Below are 22,795 nucleotides of genomic sequence, written 5' to 3' on the forward strand. Positions count from 1 at the left end.
TGAAAAATATGTATTGGTTTATTGAGGTTTAACATACTTCCAGTGACATGCTCTGTGATATTTAACACATATTCTCATTCCAAACCACCCCAGAAAGTTGCCCTGCCCTCCTCTGGCACCACAAAGCCACCACAGGTGTCATTCTATCACCACATTAGCTCTGTCTGTTCTAGAATTTCACATGAATCACATGGAATCACATGGCATACACTTCCGTGTCTGCATTCCTTCACTAACATACTATCCCTAATAAGCATCCACATTGTCGCATGTATCAGAGGCTCATTCTCTTCCACTGGGTAGTGGTTGACTGCTTGAATATTCCCACCTGTTAGTCCACTTCCTTGCAGACAGGTATATAGGTTGTTCCAACCAATAAACCACTATGAGCATTATTGTACATGCCTTGATACCAAGCAGGACCCCATGAAGCTCCTGGGCACAGAATCCTTGGAAATGGGCTGCATTCAGCCTCCATGACCTTCTCCGAGTTCCAACAGGCAGGTTCAAGCAGCTGTTAATTAGGGAAGGGAGTGGATGCAGAGACAAGAGAGGTACTGTCAGAAGAAACAATAGAGTATCTTTGAAGCAGGGTCCTGGTTCCCAGTCAGAGGATACACACATTATTTTTGAGCAGCAAGGCTCTCTCTAACTCCACTCGCAGATATGTTTATCTGCATACACATGCCCCAGCAGAGTCCACACTCAGTATTTAGCAAAGATAAATGAAAACATGGCCATGAGGAGCATGTACCATACTGCTGACTGTACACTAGGCGCTGTCCTGAATGTTTTGAGCATGTTAACTCAATTCTTATCAAGATCCCTGAGGTGAGTGCCTCTACCGGCTCCATTTTACTTGTGGAGAAAGCAAAGCAGAGAGAGGTTCTGGCCTCAGTCAATCCCCAGCCTCCTGCCTCTGGTCCTCTCCACAGATGGGGGAGACTGGTCACAACCAGGACTCTGCTCCTCCTCTGCCCCAGTACCCCACATTCTTGTCTCCTTACTGGGAAAACCCCACAGGCTGACACTTCCACCTCCAAAAAATGAGCAGTACTCTAAACCGTTTATAAATACAAAGGACTTGGGCCTTAAGCTCAGTAGTTGTCCTTGCTCAGTCGCTAAGTCTTGTCCGACTCTTTGCAACTCCATAGACTGCAGCATGCCAGGCTTCCCTTACTCCACTATCTCCAGGAGCTTGTTCAAACTCATGTCCATTGAGTAGTCGATGCCATCCAACCATCTCCTTCTCTGTCGCCCCCTTCTCCTCCTGCCCTCAATCTTTCCCAGCATCAGGTCTTCTCCAATGAATCAGCTCTTCGTATCAGTACTTTCAGTGAATATTCTGTGCGATCTTAATATATTAATATTAAGCTCAATATACAAAGTAACTAGGTACACAGGGTAATTGGGCGTAAAGTGAAGCTACAACCAGGAATTTCATATGGTTTCCGGGCAGCGGTTGGGTTGGAAAGTTGAGCAGGCGGGGGTAATCAGATCTGCAGTCCACACGGCAGTCAGGGCCCAGGTACCCACATTCTTCAGTTTACCTAGGACTCCGCAGCGCTGGGACCCTCCGGCCCGGGCCGCACCCACTGCGAACTGGCAGTCAGCAGCACAGTAGGTTAGGGCAGGCGACGCCCACTGCGCACGCGCGGACTGCCGACTCCTAGATCAGGGTAGCAACACGGCCTCGAGGAGCCGCGCCGGCCAATCAGCGCGGCCGGGGGCGGGGCTTTCCCGTGGCGCTCCCGGGTAGGCGGCGGGCAACTTCCGGCAATAAAGCCTGACGCTCCGCCGTCAGGTGCGGGCTGTGGGCTTCTGAGCGCCAGGTGGGGCCGGGATCGTCGGCGCGCTAGGTAAGGAGTGCGATGCTGCGCGCGCCAGGTGGGGACTGTAGGCGTTCGCGCGTCAGGTGGGGACCGAGGCAGCCTTCCGGCCTCAACCCCGCGCCCACCCTCCGCGACACGCCGTCCAGCTTCCTTCACGACCCCGCCCGGTCCTTAACCGCCTCCCGCCCCCGCCAGGTTGGCCCCCTTTCCCACCGCCCCCCGCCCGCCGTCTCCGGGATCCCCATCCCTCGGCCTGGCGTCTTGTGAGTCCGCCCTCCGGCTCTCCGGCTCCGCCCTCCCCAGGCCAGAGCCGTCCTCCCGGCGTCAGTCGTCTTCCCTCGCTCGGCTCCGGCCCCTCTGCGGTTGCCTTCCTTGTTTTTCTTGAGCTGACGCCTCTGCATTTTGCATCCTTCTCTTCGCGGTAAGCTCGGCTTTGCCCATTCTCCCAGCCCTGGCCTGCTAAGACTCATCTGAAAGGAGTCCTGAGGAACCTTCCTTTCCTGCCTCTCGCAAACCCTTCCCTCCAGCCCTAATCAGAAATAACTCGCGTTCTCTTCTTTCCTATTCCACTTCCCCTCTTTCGGGACTGTTTTCCGTTTCCTTATGGCATCTGTGATTATCTTTCAGGCCTTCGTATGGTAAACCCCATTTCTGATTTCCAGCCCTCGATTTACCTCCCTTCTTGATCTCTCTGGATAAGATTCTTCCACACTTAGAAGCCATATTCATGTTTTATCTGTCAACATTGTTTGGAAGTCTTGTAAGGAAAAGAAAGCAACAGAAAAAGTCAAATGCTTATCAAATGAAGAATCAGTCATTCTTATCTCAGAACAATGGAAATTATTTTCTCAAAATTGATGATGAAAGATAAATACTGGAGAAGAAACTCCTTTGCCAGCTTTTTGTCTAAATACGAAACTGCCTTTTATTTTCGTTGTAACTTGTGCTTGTTCCTAGTATATATAGCAATAGCTCTTGCTCTACAGTTATAGTTTTTATTGTTTTGAAAATCAGTTTAGTGATTGAGATAAGTACTGTTACTCCATTTACTTTCCATCTGACTTTAAAAAAGCAAGGTATATATAGCCTTTTTAAACTTATTAGCTCTGTTTCCTTTCATATGTTTTCCTTGTCTTGTGTTTTATATTTAGATCAACCATTACTTTCAGTTCAGTTGCTCAGTGGTATCCGACTCTTTGCGACCCCATGGACTGCAGCATACCAGGCCTCCCTGTCCATCACCAACTCCCGAAGTTTACTTAAACTCATGTCCACTGAGTCACTGATGCCATCCAACCACCTCATCCTCAGTCGTTCCCTTCTCCCGCCTTCAGTCTTTCTCAGCATCAGGGTCTTTTCTAATGAGTCAGTTCTTTGCATCAGGTGGCCAAAGTATTGGACTTTGAGCTTCAGCATCAGTCCTTCCAATGAATATTCAGGACTGATTTCCTTTAGAATGGACTGGCTGAATCTCCTTGCAGTCCAAGGGACTTTCAAGAGTCTTTTCCAACACCACAGTTAAAAAGCACCAATTCTTCTGCGCTCAGCTTTCTTATAGTCCAACTCTCACATCCATACATGACTACTGGAAAAACCATAGCTTTGACTAGACAGACCTTTGTTGGCAAAGTAATGTCTCTGCTTTTTAATAAGCTGTTTAGGTTGGTCATAACTTTTCTTCCAAGGAGCAAATGTCTTTTAATTTCATGGCTGCAGTCACTATCTGCAGTGATTTTGGAGCCCCCCCCCCAAATAAGATCAGCCACTGTTTCCACTGTTGCCCCGTCTATTTGCCATGAAGTGATGGGACTGGATGCCATGATCTTAGTTTTCTGAATGTTGAGTTTTAAGCCAACTTTTTCACTCTCCTCTTTCACTTTCATCAAGAGGCTCTTTAGTTCTTCTTTGCCTTTCTGCTATAAGTTTATGGCATTACTTTAGATCATATCTGATGTATGACATATGAGCCAAAAAAAATAAGGGAAAAAAACCCTGCAGTTTTATGACATCTGTTTTTATACGGTGTCCTGGAATTGCTGTTATAAAAGTGTTGCGATAGAGATGGATGGTGGTATCCAGGAATTGCCGTCATAACAGTGTTGTGCTAGAGATGGATCGTAGATTGAGATTCCATGGCTGTAAATCCCAGCTCCACCAACCTTGGGGCCTCAGTTCCTTCATCTGTAAAATACAGATTTAAACTCTTAAAAGGGGATTGTAACATTTCCTGCCTTGTAGGGTAGTGTAAGGACTAAAAGATAGTAGAGGTAGATTGTCTAGAGTAATGCCTACCCCATACTGAGATCTAGTAAATGTTTGCTTCTGTTATCATTAGTTAACAGAAAGTTAACTTTTTGAAGGAAAGACATTTTTTGGTTACTTCTGATTCGCTTGTGCAGGAGTTTGAGCTGGTAAATGAAGTTCACGAAGTCCTGTTCTGTTGCAGTGCTTCACCTCCATGTCCTGCTGTATAGAATAGACATCAAGGAAAGGTTTACAATAGATAGCCCCATATGCTCTCTGACATTAGTTGGTAAAATGTGCATAATATTGCAGATTGTACCAGCTACTTCACAAGAGTAGCCACACTTTGAGTCGTTACTCTTACACATTTAATAATTTTCAGGAGTAATTTCTAGTTTTTATTTTTGTATTTGGAAATTTAAAAAAAAATAGTGATTTTAAGTAAATTTGTAAAATGCTAGCAGTTCAGATCTTTTAGTAGAACAGATAGATACATTTCCATACAAGATGATGGTTGTCATCATTCCAAAACTTTAGTAATACTGTTTTTCAGTATGCAGATTTGTTAGATGTCTCACACTGGGAACAGTTTTGAAAATTTGAGAGCCAAGTCTTTCACATTGCAAGTCATGTGTTTTCTTATTTTTCTTTTCTGTGATGGCTCTTTTTTGGGGGGAGGGCAGTTTACTGTTTGTGATCACTGTGGTTCCAGAATCTCTGCTTTAGTTTATGAACTAAAGCATAAAGATTACATTTGAGTATTATATAAGGTTACATATTGTAATAACCTATGATGGAAAAGGATGTGAAAAATATGTATATGACTGAATTACTTAGCTAACACAACATTGTAAATCAACTATACATCAATTTTTAAAAAAAGGTTATATGCAAGTATAAAGCATAAGTATAAAGATTATTCACATTTATAGGATGGAATATACACATTTGTTTTGAAACAAATCTTTTACTCTGTGTTGAAAATAAAACCTTTGGAAATGTACTATTATTATTTCCATGGCCCATTTAGCTGCATTTCACTCCCTAGCAGCTGAAAAATTAAGGCCAAATAAATTTGTTTCTCACAGAGTTGTTGAAGTCACCGTGATTATCTGTCGAGTTTTGGTAGTTGTAAAGCAATCAATTATCTTACTGGAAACCCCAAGATGACTCTTAACTTTACAGTAGAAACTTGGTGTAAATGTTATAGGGATTGCTTGTGAGGCCTGAATATAAATGCATTAAGTGGTGAGTGGGCATGGTGTTCACAGAGGCAAGTACAATGCGTGTCATAAAGTCTTAAATGATTTTGTCAGCTGACGTGTCGACAAGAGGTTTCTACGGCTTAAGTAGTTGTTCTTTCTGCCTCTGTTCTCCCCTTCAATTTATCCTGCAGACCCTGGCAAATGATTCTCAAAATAGTGTTGCTCACATTGCTGGATTGCTCGAAACTTTGCATTACTTAGAGAATAAAGTCCAATATCTCTGATAGGCAACATTCTCCTAGTCTCTTTTTCAACATACCTGCCAGCCTTGCTGTAAATTTCTCTATTTCAGCCGGCCTGTTCTGTTTATTCTCAATCATGTCACATGTATTCCTGTCTTCATATTTTTCTCACCCATCATTTCTGTGATTGGTATTTTTTCTTTCCTCTCCATTCACTTAAGGTCTAAACATGCTCCAAGGCTAAGCTCATGTCCTCATTTTTCTTCACGCATTTCCCAGATGGTTTGCTTTTTGCACAGAATTTCTTTTAATCATTCTCTCTTCACTCACTCAGTACAAGAGTGCATTATACATACATATATATATTTAAATGAGAAACCAAGTTTATTAATTTAACTATACAAAAACTTCTAAATTCTACAAGAGAGGAAAAAACTAAAATAATAAATTTATTAAACCTGTGAGCTTACAAATCATAAAAGAAAAAAAGAAACAAATACTGGGGATAATTCTTCACCTACATTAGGAATCAAATAATATAGGTTAACAATGTCACCATTTCTGTCTTTCACATCAGCAAATTGTGTTCTATAAAAATTGTCACATGGTTAATACATGTTCACCTAAGAAAATAAATATTAAAAATAAAAATATCTCAAAGAAAAAATAATGTACTTGAAATTCAAACGTGAAATCACTTGAAATTGAAACATACAGAGGTATTCACTGTTTACATTTTGCTTTATCTGCTTTTAGACTTTTTTCTGTGCACACATGTATAAACTTGTGCTCAGATGTAGAAATACACAGAAGTATTGCATATATTTTCCTAAAACTTCTTCTACTTAATATACTATGAATATCTTTTTATGATAATAAATATTCACACAATTATTATTTACAGTCACTTATATCCCTGGTGTAATAACATATATTTAACAAAGCCTCTTTTAGATATTTTAATTGTTACAGTTTGTTCCTGTTAAAAAGAATTCTTCAAGGGGCATTTTTCTACATAACATCTCCCCTCCCAGTTTTACTGAGACGTTAGTGACATATAGCACTATATATAAAAGTGCCGTGAAAGTGCTGCACTCAATATGCCAGCAAATTTGGAAAACTCAGCAGCGGCCACAGGAGTGGAAAAGGTCAGTTTTCATTCCAATCCCAAAGAAAGGCAATGCCAAAGAATGTTCAAACTACCACACAATTGCACTCATCTCACATGCTAGCAAAGTAATGGTCAAATTCTCCAAGCCAGGCTTCAGCAGTCCAGGAACCGAGAACTTATAGATGTTCAAGCTGAATTTAGAAAAGGCAGAGGAACCAGAGATCAAGTTGCCAACATCCATTAGATCATAGAAAAAGCAAGAGAATTCCAGAAAAACGTCTACTTCTGCTTTATTGACTACGCCAAAGCCTTGACTGTTTGGATCATACCAAACTGTGGAAAATTCTTCAAGAGATGGGAATACCAGACCACCTGACCTGCCTCCTGAGAAATCTGTATGGAGTTCAAGAAGCAGCAGTTAGAATCGGACATGGAACAACAGACTGGTTCCAAGTTGGGAAAGCAGTATGACAAGTCTGTATTTTGTCACCCTGCCTATTTAACTTATATGCAAAGTACATCATGTGAAATGCTGGGCTGGATGAAGCACAAGCTGGAATCAAGATTGCTGGGAGAAATATTAAGAATCTCAGATGTGCAGATGACACCACCCTTATGGCAGAAAGTGAAGAGGAACTAAAGAGCCTCTTGATGAAAGTGAAAGAGGAGAGTGAAAAAGCTGACTTAAAGCTAAACATTCAGAAAACTAAGAACATGGCATCTGGTCCCATCACTTCATGGCAAATAGATGGGGAAACAATGGAAACAGTGACAGACTTTATTTTTGGGGGCTCCAAAATCACTGCAGATGGTGACTGCAGCCATGACATTAAAAGATGCCTGTTCCTTGAAAGAAAAGCTGTGGCCAACCTAGAGAGCATGTTACAAAGCAGAGACATTACTTTGCTGACAAAGGTCCATATAGTCAAAGCTATGATTTTTCCATTAGTCATGTATGGATATAGGAGTTGGACCATAAAGAAAGCTAAGTGCTGAAGAATTGATGCTTTTGAACTGTGATGTAGGAGAAGACTTGAGAGTCCCTTGGGCTGCAAAGCCAATTGTAAAGGAAATCAGTCCTGAATATTCATTGGAAGGACTGCTGCTGAAGCAGAAGCTCCAATGCTTTAGCTACCTGATGAGAAGAACTGAGTCATTTGAAAAGACCCTGATGCTGGGAAAGACTGAAGGCAGGAAGAGAAGGGGACAACAGAGGATGAGATGGTTGGATGGCATCAGTGACTCAGTGGACATGAGTTTGAGTAAACTTTGGGAGTTGGTGGTGGACAGGGAGGCCTGGCGTGCTGCAGTCCATGGAGAGTCGCAAAGAGTCGGACACAACTGAGTGACTGAACTGAACTGATAGCACTGTGTATAAGTTTTAAAAATTTTTTATTTTGTATTGGGGTATAGCTGATTCACAATGTTGTGATAGTATCCAGTGAACAGTGAAAGTATCAGGTGAACTCAGCCATACATATACATGTATCCATTCTCCCCCAACTCCCCTTCCATCCAGGCTGGCACATAACATTGAGCAGAGTTCCATGTGCTGTACAATAGGTCCTTGTTAGTTGTCCTTTTTTTTTTTTTTTTTTTTTGAGATTGGAAAACTCTTATATTTTGAGCATTTCTTTTTTCTTTCTTTTTTTTTTTTTTACCTTACAATATTGTATTGGTTTTGCCATACATCAACATGAATCCACCACGGGTGTACACGTGTTCCCCATCCTGAACCCCCCTCCCACTTCTCTCTGCAGTTTTAAATATAGCAGAGTGTACATGTCCGTCCCAAACTCCAAAACTGTGTCTTCCCTTTGTTTTCTAAGTCTTTGAGTCTTACTGTTTGCAGCATTTCTTTAGGATTCCACACATCAGGGATGTCATGTGATACTCCTCCTCCTTTGACTTACTTCACTCAGTATGACAATCTCCAGGTCCACCCATGTTGCTACAGATGGAATGATTTCGTTCTTTCTAGTGGCTGAGTAATATTCCACTGTATGTATGTACCACGTCTTCTTTATCTAGGCCTCTGTCCATTGCTTCCATGTCGTGGCTGTTGTAAGCACTGCTGCAGTCAGCATTCGGGTGCATGTATTTTTTCAGATCGTGTTTTTCTCTAAATATATGCCCAGGAGTAGGATTGCAGAATCATATGGTAGCTTTTATTTTCAGTTTTTTAAACCAAATGTTACATGTAGAGCATGATGATCTGATTTACATACATCACGAAATGAGTATCACAGTAGGTTTAGTGAACATCTATTATCTCATATAGATACAACACTAAAGAAATAGGAAAAAAAAGTATTTTTCCTCATGATGAGAAGTCATAAGATTTACTGTTTTTATAACATTCATATATAATGTACAGCAGTTTTAACTAGCTTGTACAGTACATCCATAGTACCTGTTTATTCTATAAGTTTGTGCATTTTGACTACCTTCATCTGCAATTATGTATAAATGTATTTACATATACTGTATGTGGAGGGGGCTTCCATTTGTTTTTTTCATTTCGTCAAAGGAGTATACTGGTATACCTTTAGGGAAGGGATGCATAATGTAACAACCAGTTCAGTTCAGTCTCTCAGTCATGTCCGACTCTTTGCGACCCCATGGACTGCAGCACACCAGGCCTCCCTGTCCATCACCAACTCCCTGAGCTTGTTCAAACTCATGTCCATTGAGTCAGTGGTGCCATACAACCATCTCATCCTCTGTCGTCCCCTTGTCTTCCTGCCTTCAATCTTTCCCAGTATCAGGGTCTTTTCAAATGAGTCAGCTCTTCACATCAGGTGGCCAAAGTATTGGACTTTCAGCTTCAGCATCAGTCCTTCCAATGAGTATTCAGGACTGATTTCCTTTAGGATGGACTGGCTGGATCTCCCTGCTGTCCAAGGGACTCTCAAGAGTCTTCTCCAACACCACAGTTAAAAAGCACCAATTCTTCTGCGCTCAGCTTTCTTTATAGTCCAATTCTCACATCCATACATGACTACTGGAAAAACCATAGCTTTGACTAGACAGACCTTTGTTGGCAAAGTAATGTCTCTGCTTTTTAATAAGCTGTCTAGGTTGGTCATAACTTTTCTTCCATGGGGCAAACGTCTTTTAATTTCATGGCTGCAGTCACCATCTGCAGTGATTTTGGAGCCCCCCAAAATAAGGTCAGCCACAATTTACAGCCTTGACATACTCCTTTCTTGATTTGAAACCAGTCTGTTGTTCCGGGTCCAGTTCTAACTGTTGCTTCTTGACCTGCTTACTGATTTCTCAGGAGGCAGGTCAGGTGGTCTGATATTCCCATCTCTTGAAGAATTTTCCCACAGTTTGTTGTGATCCACACATGCAAGGTTTTGGCATAGTCAGTAAAGCAGAAGTAGATGTTTTTCTGGAAGTCTCTTGCGTTTTTGATGATGCACTGGATGTTGGCAGTTGGGTCTCTGGTTTCTCTGCCTTTTCCAGTTTGAACATGTGGAGGTTCACGGTTCACGTACTGTTGAAGCCTGGCTTGGAGAATTTTGAATATTACTTTGATAGCATGTGAGATGAGTGCAGTTGTTTAGTAGTTTGAGCATTCTTTGGCATTGCCTTTCTTTGGGATTGGAACAATGCATTTAGTCTGTGTTTATATATTTGTCATTGAAGAAATCGTATCTTGGACCTATTGGCAATATTCTGTATGGTTGCCATTTGATTCTTCTAAAATTCAGTTTAAATATGATATTGAAAGATACTTTGGCAATTGTCAGAGTAGTCCTAACAGACATTTTTCCCCTGTTTGTGTTTTATCTGGATTGACTGGACACGGGTGGCAGCTTTTGCATTTCAGGGTGATCTGTAGTTGTGAAACAAGAGTGTAATATGAGCTTTATTGATGTACTGTTGAGATTTAAGTAATTGTTTTTAATTATTTTCTAAAGCAAGGATTTAAATAACATATGACTAAAAAAGATGTGTTCTGATGAATTAGTTTAACAAGGTTTTGAGATCCTCTTGGTATGGCAGAAAATTACTTCATACGTTTCATGTTGGGCACTTGTACTTAACTCAGGAATATTGTTGAAGGCTTATCATTTCTCTCTGAAATATTTTTATCTTTTTTAAGCCTGTATAAATGCCTATTTAATAGCTTATTTTTTGTGAGTTATATTAAATATATTTGGGAGATAGTATTTAAACACTTTAATCTCCTGTGTACTCTGTGATATGATGTGTGATATTAGGGAAATACCCCAGATTTACTTTGGACATGAGGTTAGTATAACACAGTTACTCTATTGAAACTTTCTGTTGGATTATGAAATACCTTTTGTACAGCTGAATACAATGTATACTTTTAAGTTTTTACCGTACTGGCTTCTTTATCACACTTACCTCCCTGCCGATGGTTTCTTTCTTGAATCCATTCTTGTCTTGCCTTCCCATTTCCACTACATCTGTGGCTCTTCCTTTTTGGTGTCCTTTCTTGGCTCCTCTTCATCTGCCTGTCCCTTAGATGTCAGTGAGTCTTAGAGCTTGTGGCTTGACTCTCTCCTTGCCCTACTCTGTCTGGTCTCTGTCTGAGAGACGGTTCCTGTGGTCATGTCTGGATGCTGATGGTTTTCCTACCTTACTCTCTTGCCTCACCCTCTCCTCTGAGTCATGGATCTGCTTGTGTTTCATTCATTCTTCCATTCATTCAGTGATTGGTGAGCTCCCTGTGTGCCTGGCATCATTCCAGGTATTGGGATACAGAGTTGAACAAGACATGATATTTTCTTGAGAAAGGCAGGCAGCAGCCATGTAATTTCAGAGGACACTTATTACTGGGAAGACGTGAGGTGCTGGCAGAGAGACTGAGTAGCCTGAGGTCTTTGGGAAGCTCAGATCTGGTTGAGTCGCCTCTCTGCAGAGGTCCCTTTGTTGGCCACTCTGTGTCCTCAAAATGCAGTCCAGCTCCTTTGAGTCATTTGCAGCGGTGGCCTCTTCGTTCTCATGTCAGGCACTCCCCGCTCCTCCCCTTACGTGGTCAGCCTCACCAAACTTGACTGTGTGCAGGGCTGAGCGTCAGTGTCTTGTGTCCTTTGCTTCTAACTTCTGAGTGGATTTTCTGTTTAGTGTCATTTCCCCCTTTCTTCCTTACTCTCTGAGTGCTGCTTCTTCAGGCATGACCTGGGATGTCAGCCCTAGGACACCTTTCATGACACATGCAGGATTGGGCTAGTAAAGCCACCAGTCCTCATCTGTCTGACCCTGTTAGGACAACTGAGGTACTGTGTTATCTTCACTGTCTTATCCTTGTGTGTAGCCGGCATGTAAGGCACATATAGACATTTAAATAGGATTGTATTCATTAAAATTAATGAACACATGTTCTAAATGAAAAGAACCGTATTAGTTACACATTTTTAACATGAAGTAACCATGTTTTATAGGTGAACCATGCCATTTTTGGGCCAGGACTGGAGATCTCCTGGATGGAGTTGGATGAAAACAGAAGACGGCTGGAAAAGATGTGATGCGTGGAGCCAGGAGCTTGAGGGGGAGAACAGCCAGTGTGACATAGGCCATGGCATGTGAGTCTAGCTCAGCAGAGCCACGGCGTGTCCCATCCAACATTGATGTCACATCTGCTGAAGCCCCGTGACTTACCAATTGGCTGAGAATCGCCCCCAGACAGGCTGGTGTGAGGAGACAAGTTATTAGCCAGAGTCTCAGCCTGGTGGAGTGCCTGGTGCCCACACACAGATGCTGCTGTCTTCTTTTTATTTAAAGCGTTTACTCCTTATAGCTTTCTGAGAGATAGGTGTTGTTGTTATTAACCTCCCATTATAGCTGAGGATGGGGAAGGGAATGGCGACCCACTCCAGTATTCTTGCCTGGAAAACCCCACGGACAGAGGAGCCTGGCAGGCTACAGTCCATGGGGTCACAAAGAATCAGACACGACTGAAGCGATTAAAGATGCACGCATAGCTGAGGAAGGAGAAGAAATGGAAAGACGCAGTGCTGGTGGCCTACGTCCGAGGCCCATAATAATGGCTTGCACCAGATGGGAGAGGTCTTTCTTGGAGGCCTGAATGGCGCTGTGACTTTGCTGGGGGCTGAAGTAACGCGTCTCGTTGCTCTGCGGGTCCCAGCGTGCAGCCTCACCTGTGCGGTTCAGGGTGCAGCTTCACCCCAGGGCTGCCTTCCTCCTGGTGGGAGAAGGGAGGAGGGAGACGCCTGTCCCCACCTCACGAGCTGGTGTGTGAGCGGCAGGGGGCTCTGGGGGCCGTGGTCCTCTCCAGATGGAAGTGGATGGTTGCAGACACAGGAGCAGGCTGGCGGGCCGTGGCATGTCACTCACCATCTGTGTCACCAGTGTCCTGCAGCATTTGGGGAGTGGGAGGTCTGGAGACCTCTTCCTCCAGAGAGTCACGGGTCTTGGCGTGGATCATACTGCATATCTTTATCTCACATTGACCTAACTCTCAACTAGGTCAGACAGCGTAAGTGCATAGGTGTCTGTACTTTCTCCTGTACGTTTGTCCCCATACCATTTCCTCCCTTCAGATGAGGGGCAGTCTGGCGGCCTGGCCCGCCCAGGGCAGAGTGTGGCAGAGCACACGTGGGCGTGTCTCCCCAGTGCCCCTCACTGCTCTCGGCCAGCCAGACATGTGTCTGAGCCTGCCTTTCCGGGGGCAGGGCGTGGAGGGAGGTGCCGGGCAGCTCCCTCATCCCCCGTGCTGGGTTCCGCTTCTCTGATGTCCTTCTGGGGAGCAGTGTGGTTCTGCTCCTCCTGGATACCTCTGTGATTGTCATTAGCAAAGCTGTTCAGGTTTGAGAGCGTCTGCCTTTAGTGCTTGAATCCATGACAGCAAACTCGTGTGTGACTAGGTATGAGATACAGACAGGATCATCCGTTCTCTATGAATTGGTGTTATTTAGCGCCTGTCACTGGATGTTAAGTTGTTTGTTTTGGGTAAGTGCTCTTTTGCATGTCTTGATGATTTACAGTTCTTGCCAGTGTTTAAGTCTGTTCTGACAGTGATGAATGCATTCATTTGGCAAATTCAGCTGCTTTTATTAAAAGTGAATTCGGGTTAGTGGATGGCGCCTGTGTACAATTTTCTTGTCAGAGAGTGGTGGCGAGGAAGCCAGCGGTGTGACCTCCTTGGTTTTGAGCATCGGTGCTTGGACCTCTGCTGGCCAGAATCTCCAGGGAGCCCCTCTTTGCCACCAGCTGGAAAGCTGTCCAGGGTCAGTGTGCTGAGAGTAACCATTGTGTGCGTCTTCACTTTGGAAGGGGGTGGGCTGCATTTTGCCTAGTCTTTTTTTGTTTTTTTTTAACTACAAGGAAGATTTTTTTTTCTAAAGAAAGTGTTTTCAAATTGTTTAGTTATCACCTTATGATTTTATTATCTTGTATCATCCAAAAGAAAAAAAATGGGAAAGCTTTAAATTACATGTATTTCAGTGGATAAAAGACATGTTTTACCTCATCTGGCTTCAGTTAAAGGCCTTAATAGGCAGCATTATTTGATTGATGCTTTGTAAGAATACGTGCCAGTGCAGTAATAATTCTAGTTGAGGCTTTGGAAATGTGGGGACAAGCAGAAATGTCGGGTGTTTCCTCAGCATTGGATCAGGGAGACAGCAGATCATTAGTATCAGGTACTTTTTTCCAGTGTATAGATTATAAATATAAGTTTTAAAGTCTGAAATGACCTTGGTTGAGCATGTCAAAATCCTTAGGAGATTCTAAAACATGTACATCAGTTCCTGATGCAACTTTCTGATAACCAGGATGAACCTCATATTTCTCAGAACAAACAAAAAACTTAGATACTAGCCTTGTGATTTCAAACGTGTGATTTATTGCTTTGAAAATTAAGTGATTGCCTTCAGATTTTAACATGATTTTTATTTTGGGCTCCTGAATTGTAAAAGTATTTATTGTCCAAATAAACCAAAATTTATTTATTTATTTTACAAAAGAAAATCCAAATGAAGAAATCCTTGTAAAAATATTTTAATAAAATGTATCTTTGTTTCAGTATCTTAAATAGTGAAGATGAAGAAATATTCAGTAATGAAGAGCACGAATTTGCATCCAAAAAAAGGAAAAAGGACCATTTTAGAAATGACACAAATACTCAGTGTAAGATCATTTATGTTAATAATCTCATGTTTGCTTGTGGACTGTTTTGATAAATTGGATTGTGTTGACAGTGCTTTTCTAGGGCAGAAATGCTGATCCAGTTACATAAGCAATAGTGTGTCCAGAGGTCAGACTTGGTGGTCAGAGTCTCGCAGCTCTGCCGTTTGCTTGACTAAGTCATCAGTAAGATTTACAGCAATGAAATAAAGGACAGGAAAACCCACAGAACAGCCTGCCTGAATGTTGAATTATGTGTTTAGTTGCTATGTCGTACTCCTTGCGAGCCTGCCCAGGCTCTTCTGCCCATGGAATTCTCCAGGCAATAATACTGGAGCATGTTGCCATTTCCTCCTGCAGGGGATCTTCCCAACCCAGGGATTGAACCCTGAATGTGTCTCCTGCGTTGCAGGTGGGTTTTTTACCACTGAGTCACAGTAGCAGTCCTGAATTCAGGTCTGTTCACTCCCAAGCAGTGAAACTGACCTTTAGAGGCCTTGACACTGCTTTGGTGCAGGAGACACTGCTGGTTCGGAACAGGAGATAGTTGTGGTCAGAGCTGGAGCCTGTAGGCAGGGTGGGCGAGCACCTGGAGATGGGGCAGCTCTGAGAGAGCGCCTGTGCATGTGCTCAGCCCTGAGCCACTGAGGGCCTGTTAGTGTGATCAGTCGTGCGCCCCCTGGAGGCTCCCATGGACAGTGTAGTATCGATCCTTGAAGCTCTGGGACAGGAGTTACGTGGAAAGTGTATTTAAATGGAATACCATATAGGGACAATGAAAGAGGAAGATAATTTTTATTAGAGTATATACAAAATGCACATTTATAGCCATTTATGTTTGGAGATGGCTGAAGTCGCTGGTGACACTATTTTCTTCTAAGTCACCAAGATGTGGCCGTGCCATGACACCTTTCATGCAATGACGTTTCAGCACTTTGTAAACTGATGTTGGGACGCGAAGCACGTGGCCGAGTCCGGGGGTCTCCTGTCCACACGGCAGCAGACAGCGTTACACGTGCAGCTTTTGAAGCTCCTCAAAATCCTCATTTGGTAATGAGTCACCAGATGTTAAAAACAAATTTTTATCCTAGGTTTTTATCGTGAAAACTGGATCTATGTCCATAAAGAAAGCACAAGAGAAGTAAGTATTCTGTTATAAATAAGAGTATATTTTGTATTGTTTCTGTTGGTTGTGTGATGTCACATTAAGTAAATTGTTTCTTTTGCAATATTAAATCAGTGTCCAAATTCTGACGGGTGAAAGCTTTACGAGGGTCTTTCAGACAGTGTTTGCATGTGCATGGGTGTGTGTGTGCGCCTGTGTGGTGTATGTGCCTGTGTGTGTGGGGTGTGTGTGTGTGTGCGCGCGTGTGTGGTGTATGTGCCTGTGTGTGTGTGTGTGTGTGGTGTGAGTGTGCGTGTGTGTGCCTCTGTGGTGTATGTGCCTGTGTGTGTGTGGTGTGAGTGTGCGTGTGCGCGTGTGTGGTATATGTGCCTGTGTGTGTGGTGAATGTGCGTGTGTGTGTGTGTGTGGTGTATGTGCCTGTGTGTGTGTGTGTGGTGTGAGTGTGTGTGTGTGTGTGGTGCATGTCAGTGCCCTGTACAGATCTGATTCAGCTGAGGGCTGTTTCAGAACAAGTATGGGCCTGCAAGTACTTTGATATTTCTCCCCGCCCTCCCCGAGCTGTTCACAGTGAGCTGCTGTTGCTGGTGGGGCTGTTTCTCGGCCCCTGTGTGTCCTGGGAGGGTGGGAACAGCTTGTAAACCCTCGTTTATTTGTAGAGTAGTGAAGGTGGTGTTGGTAGTTAAGTTGGAATCTGCAAAGAGCATGCAGTTCAAGCCCTGCCATCGCCCTTTCTTGGCAGAAGGTCTGGTCTGTTCACGTCAGCTGTCTGTTTCCTTTTTCTCTGCTTGGTATCTGGGGAAGCTTGCTTCCATCTGTAACCTGAAAGACCCTTTTGCTTTTGCCTTATTTTGCGACAATTGGGGGAAATGATTTGGGAGGAGTCGTTCAGCATGTGTTTAGACTATGTTAGTGTGAGTGAAGTGCTCTGGCAGTGTTGGTAGTGGATGTTCTGAAACCAGCCGCGTTTCCTAGAAGCTTAAGGGTTAGATCCTGAGACGGAGTTACTCTGAGCTGTTTGGCAGTAGTTGCTGTTGTTAAATGGATGTGCCGCCGGGAGAACCTGTGTGAGCTCATGAAAGACTCCGAGACAGAGCAGGGTCCTGCTTTGGTGCACATGAGGCAGCAGGGGAGGGGCCTCGAGGCCTCAGACGGCGCTGGGTCCACGGGGCAGGGGTGCAGGCGGGAGTCGGGAGGGCCCCTCTCCGTGGAGCATCGCACCTTTGGTCTTCTCCTCTGGGCCCACCAAGTGTCTGCTGCCCGGGAAGGGTCTGTCACACCAGTGTCTGGATGCTGTTCACTGAGAGAGAGAAACGTTACCGGCTGTGATGGGTTTCATGTTATGACCGATGCTGCCTCCACAGCTCCCAGGGAAGCATTCTGCAACTCGTGGTGTTGAGCATTTGTGACGAGTGTATCTTGCTGACTTCTGTGCACCTCGAGGCTGCTGCGGTTTGGGGGTGTGTCTCGTGTCGGAGACCAGGCGTCCCCTGCACCTCCGACCCCGCTGGGCCCGCTCCTGTCTCTGTTTGAAACACGAGGCGCGTCTGTCTCCTCATGTTTTCTGTGATTATTCACACGCTTTATCCTCACAACGCTGAACTGAAAACCTCTCTGTGTTCTAAGTGTTCAAAAACAGAGTTTAAAATGTCTCTGAAACCTAGGGTTCAGATCTGTACAGCACTCAATATAGAACGTGGGGCATATCATTAAGGAAAAACATCTGAAATAGCAGTGTTTCTGGTAATGAAAAAAAAGTCACGTTTCCTTCGTGGTCTTTGACCCTCGAACCTGTGAGCCTTATTACCACATACTTGGGTTTTGGGGTGCTCGGCCCCCTGTTCCCAGCCTGAACACTGCCCATTGTCATATCCCATTGCCTCCAGCCCTTTCCACCTAACCACTGGTATTCAAACCTCCTGCCCCACTCAGGTGCGTCTCGGCCTTGATCCTGAGTGGCTGGACGAACGCAGGACTGCCTGCAGAGGAACTGAATGGCAACATGTGTGTTCATGGAAGATGCCTTTTGTAGTGGCCAAGCATGATTTATGTATTTGTAGTTGCACAGCCTAGAGTACATCTGGTTATTTTGTTATTTTAGGCTTAATTTGGGCCTCCCCAAATGCATGTCAACAAAAGAAATTGACAAGTATTTAATCAGTATTTATCTTTGTATCTGTAGTGGTGTAGAGTGTCAATGCATATACATAATTGATTATACATAAATGACAGATTTAGAATGGCTTTAATTTTACTCTAAAATTAAATATGGAATAAATCATAGTGAAAATGAATATCCTTTGCGAAAATTAAAAAAGTTGCACAGACTAATTCCCGTTGGCTGTCCGTTCATTTTGCCTGGTTGGCTGATTTGAGGTATCGTAACTTGTGTCTGTTTTTCCAGAGACATGGCTACTGTACTTTGGGAGAAGCTTTTAATCGCTTAGACTTCTCGAGTGCGATCCAGGACATCCGAAGATTCAATTATGTGGTCAGGGTGAGTATTCATTTCAGAGCCACCAGAGGACACGTGGAGTGGTTGCGCCCTAAAGATTATCATGTCACATGTTTAAGATCCTTTTGGCAGCTGCGTAAAGCTGTGCTTGTTCCTGGTGGAGAACCATGGGATGAGGGGTGGGGGTCAGGAGGAGGAGGATTGAAGCTCCCTCCAGCCCACCTCACGTGTCACGTTGGAGACAGAGGGAGAAGCGGGAGTTTCTCTCAGGGTTTCTTGCCCGGTGGTTTCATATGCATTTTCTACTTTGTTTTTCCCAGAGCATGAGCCCTGCTCCATAGAGGGGAGCAAGCTAGTGGAGAGAAGGGAATTGATACAAAACAGAGCTGCATAGAAGCCTTATTGTGTTAATGATACATTTTTAGAAGAAATTTTTACCTTTTCCTGCATTCAGAAAATAAGGGATCTCACTATATATTCCATTTATTGTTTTTATTTGCCTAGCAAGTTTACTCACCTGACTGTCCTAAGCCAAGACTAAGTGATGAGTCATGAAACTGTTAGTTGGGATTTTTAACAGTGCCACGAGGCTGTGGTACGTACTCCCCGTAGTGGCCTGTAGGAGCGCTCCTGCAAGGACAGAGCGCTGGCTGGTTACGTGACCCCAGCCGGGCTGGGGTGTGGTTTCTGTAATCACTGCAGCACAGGACACATGTGTGTAGACACACTAGAATTAGCGGCGTGATCCTCCCCAGCAGTTAGCGTGTGATTGTCATGTTTGTCGTTCTGGCCTCCACAGTCAACACAGAGTGTGTGGGAGAGTGTGTGAGTGTGTGTGAGTTGGCACTTTCTCTCCTCCCTCTGCAACTGACAGAGGCAGCAGGGAGGGCTGGAGAGGAGGGATGAAGAATCCCTTTTCAGAGACACAGGAGCAGATGTGATCTGGGTTCTGGAATGTGTTTGCGGCTCACCCAGAGGGGCTCAGATTGCTCAGGAACAGTACGGGCCGCAGTGAACGGGTGTGTGCAGGCACGGGTCTGACCAGCACCACAGACAGGCGTGGCCACAGTGAGGGCCTGCTCGGGCACAGCAGTCACAGGACGTGAGGCAGTGGGGATGGGCTGACCCAGGGCTCCTGAACCGGTGTGCACAGAGCTGGGAGTGGGTCACTGGAGACTCCTACAGATGAGCGGTGTTTATGATGACCGGTGTCCCTGACGTGCGGAGGGGAGGGGCAGCTCTGTGTCCGAGAAGCCGGCCCTGCTGCTGGGTCCCCCCGGGTCCTCCCCGCTGGCCTCCCTGCTGGCCACCAGGACCGCTCCTCCCGCAGAGCCGAGGAGGGCTGCAACGGCTTCCATGTGCTGAGAGCAGCCAGCCTCTGACGGAGGGGGAGCCTGGGAGGCAGGTGGATATTGGGGCCCGATGGACCTGCAGGAGTGGTGGGAGGGCAGGACTGGCAAGGAAGCTGGAGGGACAGACAGAGGGACAGATGTGCTGGGGGGCCATCAGGGAAGGCCTGGCTCATGTGAGGCTGGGGCGGTCAGAGGAGGGGACACAGATTGCAGCAGGGGTGGCCGGGATACCGGCCGGGGCTGGAGGGCGGAGATTGAGCAGCAGCCCTACCTGCATCCTTTGCTTTCTTCTCGGGTGACTGGGGTGGGGAGGTGGGCGTCCCTTCAGAGGCAATGCTCACCTGTAGCCCCTCCCCCTCTCAAGCTGTTGCAGCTGATTGCAAAGTCCCAGCTGACCTCGCTGAGTGGTGTGGCCCAGAAGAACTACTTCAACATCCTGGATAAGATCGTTCAGAAGGGTAAGGCGAGCACTGGTGTTTTTACTGATCTCAGTCTTAGTTAACTTAGTACAAGGAGATTAGATTTTTCTTTCATTTACCCCCAGTATTAATGGTGTCAGATAATGTGATGGGCTCCGGTTGGCCGCTTGGTACTTGATGTTCTTGGTGGTGTTCTTTAAAAGATGCTTTTGGACACAGAAGAATATATTGTAATGAGAAAGACAGGTTGTGGGGCACACCGTGAGGCATGTGGGATCTTAGATCCCTCACCAGGGATTGAACCCATGCTTCCTGCAGTGGAAGTGCAGTCTTAACCACCGGGCTGGCAGGGAAGTCCCTGAGAAAGTATCCCTGAGTTTTAAATGGACACGTTCTCCTTCATGGTTAACTACTCATAGCTCACTTTTGCTATATAGTGATTCTGTAATTACCAAGGTTGTGACTTAGTTCTTATGCATCAGACAAGCCTGTAATTTTCTTTTTAACTTAATGTTTGTCTCGATTAGTTAATGGCCAATAATAAATGGAACTTTAAGAGTTTATGTATAAATATGCCATTTTAACTATCAATTCTCTTTATGATTAAGTATAAAAGAAAGTAGAGATGGATTTAAAGACAAAATTGTAGACTCAACCACAAATACACTATCAGACAGCATTTGGAAGTTTTCGAATCTCATCATACTTGTGATACCTCAAAAATGATGCCACTTTGGATATGCAGTGAAATTAGATCATTATTTTCCTTTTGTGGTGAAATATACATAAAATACCATCTTTCCTGTGCATCTTGAGTGCACAGCTCAGTGGCACTGAGCGGTCACATCCCTGCGGCTGTGGCCACCACAGCGGTGACACGCTGTCCGCAGACTGACACACGCATCACTGCGGCTGTGGCCACCACAGTGGAGACACGCTGTCCCCAGACTGACACACGCATCACTGAGGCTGTGGCCACCACAGCGGAGACATGCTGTCCGCAGAACTGACACATGCATCGCTGCGGCTGTGCCACCACAGCAGCGACACGCTGTCCGCAGAACTGACACACGGATCGCTGTGGCTGTGGCCACCACAGCGGCGACACGCTGTCCGCAGAACTGACACACTGTCCCCATACACACTAATGCCGCCTCCCCAGCACCCGCCATCTACGCGCTCTGTGAACTTGACTATTCCAAGGACCTCATCAGGAGCATCAAACAACACTTGCCCATCTGTGACTGGTTCTTATCTTAAGGTCTTCAGGTTTCATGCGATGCATGTCAGCATTTCTGCCCTGTTTAAGGCTGAGTGACACTCCCCTGTGTGTATAAGTCACATTCTGTTCACCTGTGCTGTCTGTCGAGAGGCCCTTGGGTTGTGAAAGCAGGCCATTTTAAAAACCATTTTGCTTCTTTTCTCTGTTGGCTGTGCCGGGTCCTCGTTGCCGCCCGGGCCTTTCTCTGGTTGCGGAGAGTGGGGGCTCCTCTCTAGTCGTGGTGCACGGGCTTCTCATCGTGGCGGCTTCTCTTGTTGGCGAGCACAGGCTCTAGGGCTCTCAGGCCTCAATAGTTGCAGCTCATGGGCTCAGTAGTTGCGGCTCCCAGGCTCTGGAGCACGGGCTTCATAGTTGTGGCTCACAGGCTTAGTTGCTCTGAGGCATGTGGAATCTTCCCGGATCCAGGAGCAAACCCGGTGGCTCTCCTGCATGGGCAGATGGATCCTTCACTGAGCCCCCAGGGAAGCCCGAAAGCAGGTCATTTTTAACAATGGGGGCTGATGGGATTGTTGGATTGTTTCGTTTTTGTTTATTCCAGTTCTCGGTGACCACCAAAACCCTCGCCTGATCAAGGATCTTCTCCAAGACCTCAGCTCCACCCTGTGCATTCTGATCCGAGGAGTAGGGAAGTCTGTGCTGGTGGGAAACATCAACATCTGGATTTGCCGATTAGAGACCGTTCTCCGCTGGCAGCAGCAGCTGCAGAATCTTCAGATGACGGAGGTATGTGCTTTCTGGCCTGAACGTGAGTAGTCTCTGCTGTTACATCACAGAAGCCATTGCTACTTCTGAGTGTATGTGGAAGACTATCACAGCTTTTCCAAAGGCTTTTTCTGTTTACATTTCCTGAATACGTATTAAACTGTCGTAAGATGGATTCAGGCCAGAAGACTCTTTAATGGCTTATAGGTGTCATTGGAAAGACAGTGGGGATGGTAATTATTAAAAACAGCTGGTCCTGTGGGTGATGAGGTGGTAAGTTAATTTACCTTGACACCTGATTAGATATTTTAGACTAGAATGATATTCGGTAAATTAAGACTGCACTGTGTAGTGGTGACTGTTCACCTGCTGTTGCTTCTCGGGGTTGGTGTTTTCATCTCCATTTCTTGCTGTCTTTGATGTTTTGTGTTTATTCTGATAACTGGTTTCACCAAGAGAAATGTTGACCCCATTCACTAAAGTGTCTTACGCTGTGTTTGGTTTATCTCTGGTTGGGTTCAGAGGTGACCTTGGGCCAGTATTTGTCGTGTAAATGCGAGATTTATAGGGAGTGATGATTCCCTAGTTAAGGCCCTGCAGTTAGCAGGGGTGCTCTGACATTCCGTGTCCAGGCAGCCTCATTCCCGTGTTCAGGGGCTTGTGCTGTGAGGGCCACTCGCCTGTAAGACACTTACATGTGG

The 22,795-nt window shown here is 45.1% G+C and overlaps 1 protein-coding gene and 1 long non-coding RNA gene across 6 annotated transcripts in view; one reads left to right on the forward strand and one right to left on the reverse strand.

Annotated features, from left to right (window-relative positions):
- On the reverse strand, positions 1 to 1,714 carry LOC109561417 (uncharacterized). The gene is made up of 2 exons (XR_002181047.2): positions 1,551 to 1,714; positions 1 to 514 (listed from the first exon to the last, which is right to left on the reverse strand). It is a non-coding gene; the product is annotated as an uncharacterized lncRNA (long non-coding RNA).
- Positions 1,707 to 22,795, forward strand: part of FBXO25 (F-box protein 25) — a 27,744-nt gene continuing 6,655 nt past the window's right edge. For 4 of the 5 annotated variants that reach the window (XM_070796507.1, XM_070796529.1, XM_070796521.1 and 1 more), the window contains exons 1-7: positions 1,707 to 1,859; positions 12,058 to 12,198; positions 14,661 to 14,764; positions 15,853 to 15,902; positions 18,289 to 18,381; positions 20,056 to 20,149; positions 21,931 to 22,115. In XM_070796507.1, coding sequence (XP_070652608.1) covers positions 12,065 to 12,198; positions 14,661 to 14,764; positions 15,853 to 15,902; positions 18,289 to 18,381; positions 20,056 to 20,149; positions 21,931 to 22,115 — 660 coding nt within the window. In that variant the 5' untranslated portion in view covers positions 1,707 to 1,859; positions 12,058 to 12,064. Of the gene's footprint in view, positions 1,860 to 2,123; positions 2,254 to 12,057; positions 12,199 to 14,660; positions 14,765 to 15,852; positions 15,903 to 18,288; positions 18,382 to 20,055; positions 20,150 to 21,930; positions 22,116 to 22,795 lie in introns of those variants that run through there. The other variant, XM_070796514.1, reaches the window with a different exon arrangement.

This window comes from Bos indicus, chromosome 1 (genome assembly GCF_029378745.1).
Source record: "Bos indicus isolate NIAB-ARS_2022 breed Sahiwal x Tharparkar chromosome 1, NIAB-ARS_B.indTharparkar_mat_pri_1.0, whole genome shotgun sequence".
Taxonomy (NCBI): Eukaryota; Metazoa; Chordata; class Mammalia; order Artiodactyla; family Bovidae; genus Bos; species Bos indicus.